At 45.8% G+C, this 15,045-nt stretch overlaps 1 protein-coding gene across 1 annotated transcript; it reads left to right on the forward strand.

Annotated features, from left to right (window-relative positions):
• Positions 1-3,114: 3,114 nt before the first annotated feature.
• Positions 3,115-7,413, forward strand: LOC101482414 (hepatic sodium/bile acid cotransporter-like). The gene is made up of 3 exons (XM_024805262.2): positions 3,115-4,248; positions 4,723-4,927; positions 7,190-7,413. The coding sequence occupies exons 1-3, from the start codon at positions 4,214-4,216 to the stop codon at positions 7,256-7,258; spliced, it is 309 nt and encodes a 102-aa protein (XP_024661030.2). The 5' UTR covers positions 3,115-4,213; the 3' UTR covers positions 7,259-7,413.
• The last annotated feature ends 7,632 nt before the right edge of the window (positions 7,414-15,045 follow it).

The following is a 15,045-nucleotide window of genomic DNA, read 5'->3' on the forward strand; positions in this document are numbered from 1 at the left end:
GGATCAGGTGGCGGGGGAGGACGCTGGACAGACCCGGTGCACCTAAACGCGTAGTGAGGGTGTGCTGGGAACATCTAGCAGAGGCCCCAGTCCGCGAGATCTTCAACGCTCACCTCCGGCAGAGCTTCAACAGCATTCCGAGGGAGACTGGGGACATTGAGTCCGAATGGACCATGTTCAGCGTCTCCATTGCCGAAGCCGCTGCATTGAGCTGCGGCCGCAAGGTGGTTGGTGCCTGCTGTGGTGGTAATCCCCGAACGAAATGGTGGACACCAGAGGTGAAGGGAGCCACCAGGCTGAAGAAGGAGTCCTATTGGGCTTGGTTAGCCTGTGGGACTCCGGAGGCAGCCGACAGGTATCGACAGGCCAAGCGGAATGCGGCTCGGGCAGTGGCTGAAGCAAAAACTCGGGTGTTGGAGGAGTTCGGAGAGGCCATGGAAAAAGACTTTCGGACTACCGCAAAGAGATTCTGGCAAACCGTCAGGCGTCTCAGGAGGGGAAAGCGGTGCTCTACCTGCACTGTGTCTCTCAAGGTGTCCTGTGGGAGGTGTTGCGGGAGTATGGGGTGTCTGGCCCATTGCTACAGGCCATTCGATCCCTATACAACCGTTGCAAGAGCTTGGTTCGCATTGCCGGCAATAAGTCGGACTCATTCCCGGTGGGTGATGGGCTCCGCCAGGGCTGCCCTTTGTTACCGGTTCTGTTCATAATTTTTATGGACAGGATTTCTAGGCGCAGCCAAGTGGCGGAGGGCTTTCACTTTGGTGGCCTCAGAATCTCATCTCTGCTTTTTGCGGATGATGTGGTTCTGTTGACTTCATTGGGTGGGGTTCTCCAGCTCGCACTGGAACGGTTCGCAGCTGAGTGTGAAGCAGCAGGAATGAGGATCAGCACCTCCAAATCTGAGCCCATGGTTGTGAGGAGAAAGTTGCTAGAATGCAAAGAAACTCAAACTCAAGATATCTTTTTCATGTATACATGGACGACCCCCCCTCATCGCCCGATCCATCCTGCAGCAATGTGTGCAGGACAGATGTGAGAGAGAGGAAAGACCGCCCAGGGCTTTCAGAGCTTTCTTTATTTATACTTAAGCAAGTTTTCAAAGGAAGTAGGAGTGACATGTTCAAAATATGAAACATTTCCATAAAAGGAGAGACTGTTCGCTTGTCAGCTGAAACAGGAGATAACTTGGTATGTATAGAAATTCAGACATTCCCATAAAAGGAGAGAGAGAGAGAGAGAGAGAGAGAGCGCCAATTTGTCTGTTAGATCAGGAGGAAGTGTCGTATGTCACCGCATTCCTCTACACATATGGCTTCAATCTCTCTTCCTGTGTTGGTTCCAATTCACAAGCTCTTCTTCCTTTAAATGAAGCTACAAATAAACATAACACAAACTAAAAAATCTTATATCAATGGTTCTCAGCCGGAAAAGGGTGGAGTGCCCACTCCGGGTCGGGGATGAGTTCCTGCCCCAAGTGGAGGAGTTCAAGTATCTCGGGGTCTTGTTCGCGAGTGATGGGAGAAGGGAGCCGGAGATCAACAGACAGATTGGGGCTGCAGCTGCAGTAATGCAGACGCTGTACCGGTCCGTCGTGGTGAAGAGGGAGCTGAGTGTAAAAGCGAAGCTCTCAATTTACCGGTCGATCTACGTCCCTACCCTCACCTATGGCCACGAGCTGTGGGTAGTGACCAAAAGAACGAGATCGCGGATACAAGCGGCAGAAATGAGCTTCCTCCGAAGGGTGGCTGGCCTCTCCCTTAGAAATAGGGTGAGAAGTTCGGCCATCCGGGAGGGGCTCAGAGTAGAGCCGCTGCTGCTCCACATCGAAAGGAGCCAGCTGAGGTGGTTCGGGCATCTGACAAGGATGCCTACTGGACGCCTCCTGGGTGAGGTGTTCCGGGCATGTCCCACCGGGAAGAGGCCCCGGGGCAGACCCAGGACATGCCTGAGAGATTATATCTCTCGGCTGGCCTGGGAACGCCTTCGTGTTCCTCCGGATAAGCTGGAGGAGGTGGCTGGGAGAGGGAGGTCTGGGCCTCTCTGTTTAGGCTGCTGCCCCCGCGACCCGACCTCGGATAAAGCGGATGAAGATGGATGGATGGATTTCTCAAGACCTTCGCAGCCTTATTGTTGCAAATCATAGTGATGGCATTAGTTACAGATAAATGTCTAAACTGGTGAAGGTTGCAGTGTAGCACTGTTGGGGCCATAATTTGGAAGTGGAAAGAACATCATTTCACCATAAACCGCACATGACCAGGTGCTACCAGACAGACGAGTGAGAAGAAACATCAGAGGAGGCACAAGTGTTTCAAAGAAAACAAGTAAAAACACTCAACTGCCATGGTTTGTATGCACACCATACATACCTCAGCACGCAAGACTCCATTACTGAAGAGTAAGCATGTTAAAGCATGTTTAAACTTTGCTAAAAAGCATTTAGACATGCATGTGAAATATTGGGGGAATGTAGTCTGGTCAGGTGAGACCAAAACCATGTTTGAAGGTCAAAAGGCACTGCACATTACCCCAAAATCAGCATACCGACAGTGAGGTTTGAAGGTGGGAACATCATGGAGTGGGACTGTTTTTCAGCATACGATACTAGCGACCTTCATATAATTGAAGATTTTTGTTCAGACAAACCCTGTATCAAGTATACCCTTATATGCGATATAGGGGTCCACTCTACCCTACCCAGGACAGGGTTACTGGGGTCGTACCCTGGAGGCAATCCTCTCACAGCTCCGAAGTTATTCCTTTAATTGGTAAGGTGCTGAATACCATCCACACCTGTTTGCCTGTGTTGCTGTCTAGGTGTTCTTCGGTCTTTCTCTTGTAGTCTAACTTGGCCTCACGGATACCTCTCTCCAGGTTGGCACATTCTGTGCTAAGCATAAAAGTGAAGCCATCAATTTACTAGTTAATCTTTGTTTAACCCTCACCCATGGTCACAAGCTATGGGTAACGACTCAAAAAGAATGAGGTCAAGAATACAAATGGGTGACTGAGTTTTCCTTTAGCGACAGGGTAAGGCGCTCAACCGATCAAAAGGGACTTGGAGTAGCAGCGCTGGTCCCACACATCGAAAGGAGCTAGTTGTGATGTTTTGGGTATCTGACAAGGATGCCTCATGGATGCTTTCTAGGTGAGGTATTTTGAGTGGAACAGACTCAGGTGCAGACCAGATGAATTTAGAATAAAAGTCACAAGTTTATTAACAATCACACCAAGTGAAACTATTTACAGTGCATGGGACTGAGATTTTGAGGGATCCAGGGATAGAAGGGAAACGGGTTCAAAAAACACAGACTCTCCAGTTTCACAATCCTCTTCAGCACTCACGCTCACTTTCACTCCACACCTCACTGCCAGACTCAGGGGAACAGATCAGGAAATAGGGATGGGTCCAGGGATTTATATACAAGTAAACGTAGTTAGAACAGACTAGAAATTCACATGGGAAACAGAAGTTAACGGAGCTGTACTGCCAAGTGTTACTCAACTCAGCTCAGGCAAACTGGCAATCAGGCAGATTCATGGCAGGTGGGCACGTGAGAGGAGACGGTATGGTTTCCAGGAGGTCCAGAGGGAGGAAAATCCAAGCGAGCCATGACAGTCAGGAAGGCAGGGCAAGGAGCGTGGTGAGTGTGAACCCCATGGTTTGTAAACTGACTGATGTAGTAGAACCGAACAGGACAAGCGCTGAAGAGTCACACGGCAGGAGATTAATCTGATAGAACTGAGAACAGTAAGGCAATGTTAAACCTGGGACAGACGAGCATGAACTTGATCACAAGGAGTCAGAGTTACCACAACAGTAGCTGGACAAACTGGTGGAGAGTGGTAGGCAGTGCTGGTTTAAGAACCCTACTGCTGATTGCTGTTGAAACGAGGAGCAGGTGAGGTGCTGGAAACTCCACCCCAGAGGACGGAAATCTGGAACTCCTCTAACAAAGAGGAACACCTCCCAGACACTCCCAAGGCACATGACAAAAGTTGCCCAGTATAATTGAATTTGTGTTGATGTACCAGTATATAATTGACACCAGACATTGTATTTTAGACTATTAGACATTGTTACTGTTATTTACAGCATCCTGCAAGAGGTTATTGGAATTTTGTGTTACAGGGGTTCCAGTTGAGTGATATAACAGGTGTGGTTGTTCTGGTATGTGGCTGCTGTCCTGGAGGAATTTTCTCCAACTCCATGGCTCTGGCTATACAGGGGGACATGAACCTCAGGTACACATAGGAAGTTATGTAGTTGTAATACATTTATAATGACCAAAAAGAAGCTAAAAGTGTCATTTGAAGTGATTAATGCTCAGGCAGAAAACTTTACAACAGTTATACCACTCGATTGTGTTTGCGAACTTTCTCACACTGTGTCTGCCTGTCGAGTTTTCAAATATAACACCAAGACAAGCACAATTCAGACAGTTCAGTTAGATTTTTCCCATATTTCTATCTGATGTCCAGCATGTCAGTGGAATATTCCAGGAAGCAGGAATATCTCTAGTAAATTTTTTGAATATCAGGGTTGACAGGGACATTTAGCGTTGTGCAGTTATGAGAAGGGTTAATGGGGTCAGTAAAATATGAGGAATATGGAAATCATGAAGTCCGTGAGAATCAGATGTCATTTTTAATTCAGAAAGGCTAGTTTCCATAGCTCAGAGTAAAGCAACGTATTTGTCTCATCCTTGTCTTCTCCAGCATCATGATGACTTCCTGCTCTACAATGTTGGCTCTGGGTATGATGCCTCTCCTGCTCTACATCTACTGCCAGGGTTTCCCCAGCGTGCAGAACGCTGCCCCTCATGGTGAAATTATGTTATCGTTGGTCTTGATCCTTGTCCCGTGTAGCATCGGCATCATCATCAAGATCTACAGGCCACAGTACTCGAAGAAGTTCACGAAGGTTTGTGTATACTGACAGGAGAATGAAGGTCAGACAGATCACTAAAACTGATTAACAGTGTTGATTATTCAGTTGGTACAGGAATGGCAAATAAAGACTTCAATGACTCATATTTTAAATATTTGTTTAACAAAAAAACCCCAAACAAAACGGAAAACCTGTAGATTACATCATCCTACAAATTCTAGAATTTGCTGATTTTTTTTTCTTAACTTGACACACAGAGAAACTGAATAACTTTGTCTTCAGACAAGTCTAAACATCTTTCTCTAAACTCAAATAATTCCTAATGATACCTAATGCCAGTCAGAGAGCTGTTGCCTAGCCTGTAGAGTTCTGTGCGTCACTTTGATATGCTTCCGCAGACCATCACTGACCCACCACCATACTAAAAAATATTACAGGCAGCATACTGTTTGCCATGGCTTCTCCAGACCCTCCACACTGTCAGGGACAGGGTCCACTAGAGGACGACTGGCCCTCAGGCCACCCTTATGAAAGAGACAGTCACAGAATTTTTTAGGGCTCTGACAGTGCTCATCCTGTTCCCTTTTGCACAAAGGAGTTACCTGTCCTGTTGATGGGTTAAGAACCTTCTAAGGTTCTGTCCAGCTCTCCTTGACAGGGCCTATTAACTGGCTGCATACCACAGGCCTCCAAACACTTGACCCAGCTGTCTTATCAAGTTATAGGCCACTGTCGAACCTTCCTTTTCTTTCAAAACTTCTTCAAAGAGTAGTTGTAAAACAGCTATTTTCTTATCTGCAGAAAAAAAATGTTTATTAGAAGAGTTCAGTCAGGTTTCAGAGCTCATTACAGTACTGAAAAGCCATTAATGAAGGTAACAAATGACCTTCTTATGGCCTCTGACCATTATATATGGCCTTATATAATATATAATATATTATATAATGATATTATATTATATTAAGGTATTATATTGTAAGATCTTACAATAATGCAGAGAAAACCCTACGAGCAAGCAAGCAAACCTTGTGAGATTATTCTGTTATCATATGTTATCTTATATCTGTAGTTAAAGTAGTTGAATTATGTTAACTGCTGTAGGTCATTTAATATCCTTTAGTCTAGATTGTGTGCTGTGTATGTAACTTAGTTTCCATTATATTTTTAGGTTAAAAGAACATGACCATTTGTGTAGTTTGTTAGACAGGTGTTCCATTATATTTTTGGGTTGATAGAATGTGACCAACTTTGGATTCTGTTAGACAGGTGTGCACTACCATTGATCTGCTGTGAATGTGTTACACTGTTTCTTGACATTTCATACTGCTGAATCATGAAGAGAATGTTGTGTGCAGAGAACCTTGTGCTGATAATAGAAGAGACAGACCACATTCCATACCCCCACCTTTACAGAGAGCAGAAAGACAGGGAGCCGAGGTCATAACTTAGGCGCTGTAACAGAGAAAGAATGTGAATGTTTAGGCTTTTACGACTAGGTGGGGGGCCACTAGAGGCTATAAGAAGCTGAGTAACCCGTCACCATTTTGAGATTTGCTGTGACCCTCTTCATGCATGTCTCCCCATCATGATGGCTTATGCTCATAAGTGCTGAATTGTATGGAAATAAAGAATTGTTGATTGAGCATTTATACACCGAGTATTGTCCTTCCTTCAGCCCAAAGATTAAAAGAATTGGGAGATCTTAACAACCTCCAGCAGGCTCAGGGAGTGGCAGCTATCTGTTGCAATTGGTTGGGGTGGGGGGGGGGGGGGGGGGGGGGGGGGATACCTAGTTCTTCTAGACACAGGAACTTGAACACACACAGTACATTACTGAACACACAGCCTGATTGGAAGCATTTTCACGCCGGTCTTGACTGGTCCCAATTTATAGGCAGCTCCATTCAGTCATCAACCAATAGTCAGCCTCCACCTGGAACTTAAATAAGCAAAAAAAGCAGCAGAGAAAATGAACAATTCCACCATCAGGTGTTGAGGAGCGAAAACAATACACGAAATTATGACAGGAGTCGTAACAAAGTACAAGCACCAATGAGGAACAGAAGCAACAAAAAGGTTTCTGGCTAAGAGAACTCTGCTGCCTGTTCTTGTGTTTGATTCTACACAACAAAGGCAAAACTGTGCCAAAACATTCGGTCAAAGAATAACTTTGTGATTGTGTTTTTTTAGTCAGATGAATAACCAGACCTTAGGATTTCACATTTAACCACAGGTTGAGCAACTTTTGTGCCAAATCTTGGTTTGTGTTAATGCATCTGCTTATCTGACCCACAGAAACTCACCAGACTGGGGACACTGGAGAGGATCCGAGAGTGTCTGATGTGTGATGTCAATTACCACTGATATATTTCTCTATTAGCGTGAACTGTTACACCAAAGGGGCTCCAGACGAATTAAACAAAATTCCTACAGCTTACTAAACAAACAGAAAAAATGTGCATGATTATTATACCATATTGTTATTTGAAACCTGTAAATGTATTAGTAACTTCAGTCATAAAGCACTAATGAAAACAAAATGCAGTTTCAAATAAATGTTTGAAAAATCTGATAAGCCTATCTTTTTCCTACGTCATACAAACACAAGATTTTCACTTAAAATAAATTCATTATGTATATAAATGTATTTTTTTCCAAGCTCTTGTCCACCAAGTACCAACAAGTACCACAGAGAGAAGCTACAGGAAATGCCAGGAAACACATCCACCATCTCATGAATTGCTACATTACAGGCCCCAGTATGATAGATGAGTAGAGCTCTGTCTGATTTGGTGATATGCACTACATGAGCTCCACAGAGCACTGTCCGGTTTCTATACCTGTTCACCTTGCACACCTCAGACTTTCAGTAGAACTCAACCTCGTGCTGCCTCCAGAAACACTGAGGATTCTGCAACGGTTAGATGTAAACATGGTGGACGGGAGGATGAGTACAGCCCACTAGTGGAGGATTTTGTTGTGTGATGTGAACAAGACAAGAGATGTTGTTGGGTCTGTGTTTCCACAAGCCCCGCTAATTTTAGAGACTTATTCATCAAGAAGAAAACAAGACAGTCGATCGATCAATCACTCACGCAAGGGAGGCCTGTGTCCACCACGAAAATGACAAGGCATTGTATGTATATGTGTGAACTTCTGTATCTAAGTAAGTAAATATGTGTGTGTGTGTGTGTGTGTGTGTGTGTGTGTGTGTGTGTGTGTGTGTGTGTGTGTGTGTGTGTGTGTGTGTGTGTGTGTGTGTGTCAGACCTCCTGCTGACCAAAGGGTCGTAAACGCAGGAAGCTTACATCAAAAGAAGCAGATCTTCCAGATAGGATGTATCTGCAATAAAACACTACAGCCCCCCCATCCAGAACCTCGAGAATCTGGAGGGAAGGACAGTGAAATCCCTTTCATCAGAGTTGGCAAGCATAGAAATGACAACATTTAACAATTCACTCTAACATTCCCTCCTGTGTTGTGATTTTTATGCTCCAAATTATTCCTATGTAGTATATTCTTAGCCATGCACCTCGTGCTTGACATTTTCAGCGCAGGCATCATTTATACACAGGCTTCTGTCGTGTCAGTAATTTCAGTCATTTCATATTGTTGTAAAAGTACATAATCAAATAAAATCATCTTAGTCAGCATTGATCTTATACAAGGTAAAATGTAAAATGTATCCTATACATAAGTGTGGCACTATGTTAAAGACAGAGACATGAAAATAGTAGCCCCCCATTTTATTTGATGCTCAGAGACATTTTCTTTTAGTAAGGCCACTGCAATGTAAGTTTTACTGTTGTATAAGTTCCGCCAGCAGAGGGCGCTCGGTCCTGTACGCATTGGTAGCTGACGCTACACTAGAAGAAGTAGTGTCAGTGGCGAAGAGGCAGCGTACGGCCTGCGCGCCAAAGAGAACTGATTGTCTTATTTTTCTGTTTTTACAGGTAAGCTGGGTGGTTGATAATATAAACAGATGTTATAAAGGTGACAGACAGCAGTGGCGATTAATGATAAATGTCTTGTGTGTGGCGAATGTTAAGCTAAAGAGCTAATTTCCAAGTTGGTCCAGTTGTTAGCCTGTGCTGATCCAAGTGTTAGACTGTACCGAAACTGTGTGAGCTCGGTGCAGGTGTATTTTTGGGTTAAAGCCACAAGATATATATTTTGCACAATAAGAGAAAATGCGAATTGCTTTATGTTTAGTTCATGAAGAGTGAATGCTATAGAAATATGTTAAGAAAAACATTTATTTGAAAGAGATCTAGTTTATTAAATACAGTTAAGAAGACAGGTTCATAAATAGATTTAAACAGTAGTAAAAACAAGATAAAACTGTAATGAGTTCACTATGTTGTTCATGTGTATAGTAAAATGTATTTGTGTGATTTAACCAGTTTACAAAGGTGGTGCATGTGAATATGAAACTGTATAAGTTACTTGTATAAAGTAATGTCAGCTACACTAGAAGAAGTAGTGTCAGTGACGAAGAGGCAGCGTACGGCCTGCGCGCCAAAGAGAACTGATTGTCTTATTTTTCTGTTTTTACAGTTTTCTGTAAAAATAAATATGTTGCACGGGAGATGAGTTGGCCCATCATTTCAACAGTGTAACATAAGCAAATCAGTATCAACAATACAAAAACAGGAATTAATATTTTCAAAAGAAGATGCCACCAAGGACCAGACATTAACCAAGCTATCCAGCCTTGCGGTGCATCTACTCCTGTTGTGCAATTCATTATGTATTTCTGCAAGTAAACAACTGAATGTCAAAAGTCAAACAAGCAGAATCATCATTCTCAAAAATCATGTCCCTACAATCCAACTGTATACATTATACATGTATACATTACTGGCTTTGGAAGTCGTGTACATCATTGTTCTTTGTATGCTGCTGCTAAATGTCCATCTTTGCATATTCGTAGACTCTCCCATTGGTTGATTTTTATCGATAAATCTCTCCTTGGGCTGGTTCCATCTTATTTATGTGTTTATATGTGTAAAAACCACAACCAATACAACCTTCGTTCGAACAAAATCATACAATTGATTGTCCCAAAAATTAGAACAGAATTGGGGAAAAGGGCTTTTAAATATGCTGCCCCTGCTTCCTGGAATAATCTGCAGAAGGAACTGAAATTATCAGAATTGGTTACCTTGGGAGAGTTTAAGTCTGTTTTAAAGGAACGAGAGAACAGCTCTTTTACTCAGTGTGATTGTTTTTAAATGTACTCTTAATTTGATCTGTTATTGTATATTTTACACATGTTTGTATGGGATATTGTATTTGTTTTAAATGTTATATACCTATGTGGTATGTGACTTTTGTTGCTATGATGCCAGGTCTCTCTTGGAAATGAGATTTTTAATCTCAATGAGATTTTTTAATAAAGGATTAATAAAAATACAGACATAGGCATTCAAACACATCAGTTGACTTTATTGTTTGTCCATGTGGCTCAAATCAAATTCAAATTCAAATTCAAATTTTATTTGTCACGTACACAGTCATACACAGTACGATATGCAGTGAAATGCTTAGACAACTGCTCGTGACCTAAAGAAAAAAAGAAAAGGCTATGAATAAGATAGGAAATAAATATGAAAATTAAAAAGGGTAAATTTAACTAGGAAGGAATAAAATAAAATATAAAAATTAAAGTTAAAAATGAAATAACTGTACAACACAAATTAGAGTGAAGGGTAAATTTAACTGGGAAAGAATAAGATAAAATATATAAATTAAAGTTAAAAAATAACACAACTGTACAACAAAATACACAATACACAGTATAGAACTATATAAGAATGCATGAAGAAATATAAATATATATATATACACAATAACAGCAGCTGTACAAGTATTAACTGGAAATGAAGAAATATAATGTCCAGTGTTGTGCAATCCACATTTGTAAGTGTCTTATGCAGTGCAAATATGCTTAAAGTGATTAAGTGATGAAGTGAAAACAATGTCCAGAGTGTCCAGTGTGTATAAGAACTATATGTGTGGGTCAGTACTGTGTGGTGGTGTGATTGAGAGACCGTATCGCCTGCGGGAAGAAGCTCCTCCTCAGTCTCTCTGTGTTGGTCTTCAGGGAGCGGAATCGCTTTCCTGACCTCAACAGAGAGAATAGTCCGTTGTTGGGATGGCTGAGGTCCTTCACGATCTTCCTGGCCTTGGTCCAGCACTGCCTGCTGTAGATTGAGTGCAGGTCAGGGAGCTCGGAGCGGATGGTGCGCTCAGCTGACCGCACAACCCTCTGTAGAGCTCGTCTGTCCTGCATGGTGCTATTCCCGAACCAGGTTAAGATGTTTCCCATCAGGATGTTCTCTATGGTGCACGAGTAAAAGTTCCTGAGCACCTTGGAGGGCAGTTGGAAGTCTCTCAAGCGTCTGAGGTGGTAGAGACGCTGACGGGCCTTTTTCACCACGGTGTTGATGTGACAGGACCATGACAGGTCCTGCGTGATGTGAACTCCGAGGTATTTGAAGCTGTCCACTCTCTCCACTGGGCACTCGTTGATGACGGGGGTCTGGTAGTTCCTCTCCTGCTTAGTGCTGAAGTCCACTATCAGCTCCTTTGTCTTACTGACGTTTAGAAGGAGGTTGTTCCTCTGGCACCAGTTCTCCAGACTCCTAATCTCCTTCAGGTAGGCCGTCTCGTTGTTATCAGAGATCAGGCCCACCACGACGGTGTCGTCAGCAAACTTGATGATGGTGTTGAAGCTGGTAGTGGCCACACAGTCATATGTGTACAGAGAGTACAGCAGGGGGCTCAGAACACACCCCTGGGGGGGGGGGGGGGCTCCAGTGCTGAGAGTGGTGGAGGCTGAGATATGTCCACCCATCCTTACTGCCTGTGGTCTGCCAGTTAGGAAGTTGGAGATCCACTGACACATAGATGAGCTGAGTCCCAGATGCTCCAGCTTGGTGGTGAGTGTGGAGGGAATTATGGTATTAAATGCAGAGCTGTAGTCTATGAAGAGCATTTTAACATAATTCCCCCTTCTAGTGTCCAAGTGAGTAAGTGATGTGTGGAGGAGATGACAGATGGCATCGTCTGTGGAACGATTTGGACGGTAAGCGAACTGTAGTGGGTCCAGTGTGTCTGGTAGTGAAGAAATGATGAAGTCTCTGACCAGGCGTTCAAAGCACTTGATCACTACTGAGGTGAGGGCTACAGGGCGATAGTCATTGAGAGAAGCAGGGTGGGGTTTCTTCGGGACAGGAACAATGATGGACTCTTTAAAGCATGTGGGGATGACCGACTGAGATAAAGAGATGTTGAATATCTCAGTGAACACAGGAGCTAGCTGGTATGTGCAGTCTCTGAGGATACGACCTGGGATGCCGTCGGGTCCTGCTGCTTTCCTGGTGTTCACTCTCTTGAAGGCTCTCCTTACTTCATACTCGGAGATGACGAGCACGTTTCCGGTGCTGGCAGTATCTTCCTGTCTGCAGCCGTTAGCGCCGCTAGCACTAGCATCGTTGGAGTCCTTAGCTGCAGCCTCGAAGCGAGCATAGAAAGTGTTCAGCTCGTCTGCCAGAGTCACGGCCGCGTTCGTCATACCGGTTGTTGGTGCTTTATAATCCGTTATTGTCCTTAGTCCCCGCCACAGGCTCCTAGAGTCACTCTGTTGGAGTTGTGACTCTGGTTTCCTCCCGTAGCGCTGCTTCGCCTCTTTCACCGCCCTCCGCACTGTCAGGTTTCGTAGATCGGACTCACGCGCAGACCACTAGTGTCTTCAAAAGGTGCATTTATTTACAGTGTTCCTCTACAGTGGAATTCATATATACATATAATGGTGTCAAGGGAAAAGGGGCCGGGGTTCCAGGGTCCAGGAGCGAAAGAGGCAGGAGTCCAGGAAGGGAAGGTTTTCATTCAGCCCTCGCACATCTCCTCTCCTTTCCTCTATCTCTCTTGCTTCCGTTCAGTCGCCATGCACAGGGAAAGAACAGGTCCAGAGGCGATCTATACACAGGCAGAAAAAAACCATTAGTTTCCTGGTTCAGACAGGCTCACAAACTGACTTTACAAAATACAGGACGACTGACGCTGATGGCTCAACGATCCAGCGACGAGTAGAGCAGACTCGCCCTCTTAAGAAGGGTTCCAATCTCTTATGATCAGCAACAGATGTGCTGATCACCTCCAGGTGTGTAGGCCAGGGGCAGGAGCCCATACTGAGCTCCGCCCCGGCAGGAGAAAGAGAGAATGGAAGAGGGCGAGAGAGAAAGGGAAACAAAAACAAAGCACCTGACAGCTGTCAGCTGTCGAGGAGCGGAGACCATGACAGTACCCCCCCCTCAACGGGAGCCTCCCGGCGACCCACCAGGCTTATCCGGATGCAGGCGGTGAAACTCCCGGAGCATGGGCACGTCCAGAACGGCCGCCCGAGGGACCCAGGAGCGCTCCTCCACGCCATAGCCCTCCCAGTCAACCAGGTACTGACAGCCACGTCCCCGGCGCCGAGAGTCCATAAAGCCGGCAACCCATCCACGAGCCGGGCGTGAGGAGGGGGCCTGGAAGGAGGGCACAGAGGACTGGACCGGACAGGTTTGAGTTGTGAAACATGGAAAACGTCATGGATCCTCATATTGCGAGGGAGTTTTAACTTCACAGAAACTGGGTTGACCAAGGCGGAGATTTCAAAAGGGCCAATGAAAGTGCGTGTAAGTTTCTTAGATTCAGTCCTGACCGGAACAAAGCGGGTAGAGAGCCATACCTTCTGGCCGACAGAGTATTCGGGTGCTGGAGTCCGGTGCCGGTCTGCGATGCGTTTGTTGTTCTTCGTGCGTAATAGGGCCGCTTGAGTTGCCCGCCAAACTCTGCGGCACCTGCGCAGATGAGCCTGGGCGGAAGGTACAGAGTGCTCACCTTCCACAGCAGGAAAAAGAGGAGGCTGATATCCCAAGGAAGCTTCGAATGGAGGCCGGTGGCAGAGGCAGTCAAGCTGTTATGGGCGTACTCGATCCACGGCAACTCCTCACTCCAGATGGTTTGATTGGTGGAGGCGACACAGCGCAGGGCGGTCTCCAGTTCTTGGTTGGCCCGCTCGGACTGGCCGTTGCTCTGAGGATGATAACCCGAGGATAGACTGACCTTTGCACCCAGGGAGTTGCAGAACTCTTTCCAGACCCGAGAAGTGAATTGAGGCCCTCTGTCGGACACTATATCTTCCGGGATCCCATGCAGGCGGAAGATGTGAGTGGCGAGTAGGCGTGCGGTCTCTAGAGCTGTGGGATGGTTAGGCAGAGCAATGAAATGAGCCGCTTTAGAGAAACGATCGATTATGGTGAGAACGACAGTGTTACCTGCTGATGGAGATAGTCCGGTGATGAAGTCCAGTGCTATGTGAGACCATGGCCTGGAAGGAGTGGATAACGGATGTAGCTGACCCGCCGGGGGTTGGTTTGATGGTTTGTTTCGGGCACAGACCGTACAAGCAGTGACGTATTCCCGAGTGTCTTGGGTGAGTGAGGGCCACCAGAAGCACCGCTGGAGAAACTTAATGGTGCGATGTATCCCTGGGTGGCATGAGAACCGGGCCGTGTGAGCCCATTGTAGAACCTGGGATCTGACAGAGCGCGGAACATAGAGTCGGTGGGCGGGCCCCCCCTACCGGATCGGCTACCTGAGCCGCCCGGACGGCCGCCTCGATCTCCCAGGTGATGGCCCCGATAGTACAGGTTGCCGGCAGGATGGAATCCGGATCCGCCTTTTCGTCAGCAGCGGAGAACTGACGGGAGAGAGCGTCCGGCTTGACGTTTCGGGAACCGGGTCTGTAGGTGATTGAGAAGTGGAAACGGGTGAAAAACAGGGCCCATCTGGCCTGTCGAGCGTTAAGACGTTTCGCCGTTTGAAGGTAGGCCAGGTTTTTGTGATCGGTCCAGACCACGAAGGGTTGAGTGGTGCCCTCCAGCCAATGCCGCCATTCTTCCAGGGCGAGCTTAATCGCCAAGAGCTCCCGATCGCCCACGTCGTAGTTACGTTCTGCAGGGGTGAGACGACGGGAAAAATAGGCACAAGGATGCATCTTACCCTCCCTCTGTTGGGAAAGGACGGCCCCCACCCCTGAGTCGGATGCGTCGACCTCCACCACGAACTGAAGAGTGGTGTCAGGTTGGACCAGGATGGGC

Source organism: Maylandia zebra, linkage group LG15 (assembly GCF_041146795.1).
Source record: "Maylandia zebra isolate NMK-2024a linkage group LG15, Mzebra_GT3a, whole genome shotgun sequence".
Lineage (NCBI taxonomy): Eukaryota > Metazoa > Chordata > Actinopteri > Cichliformes > Cichlidae > Maylandia > Maylandia zebra.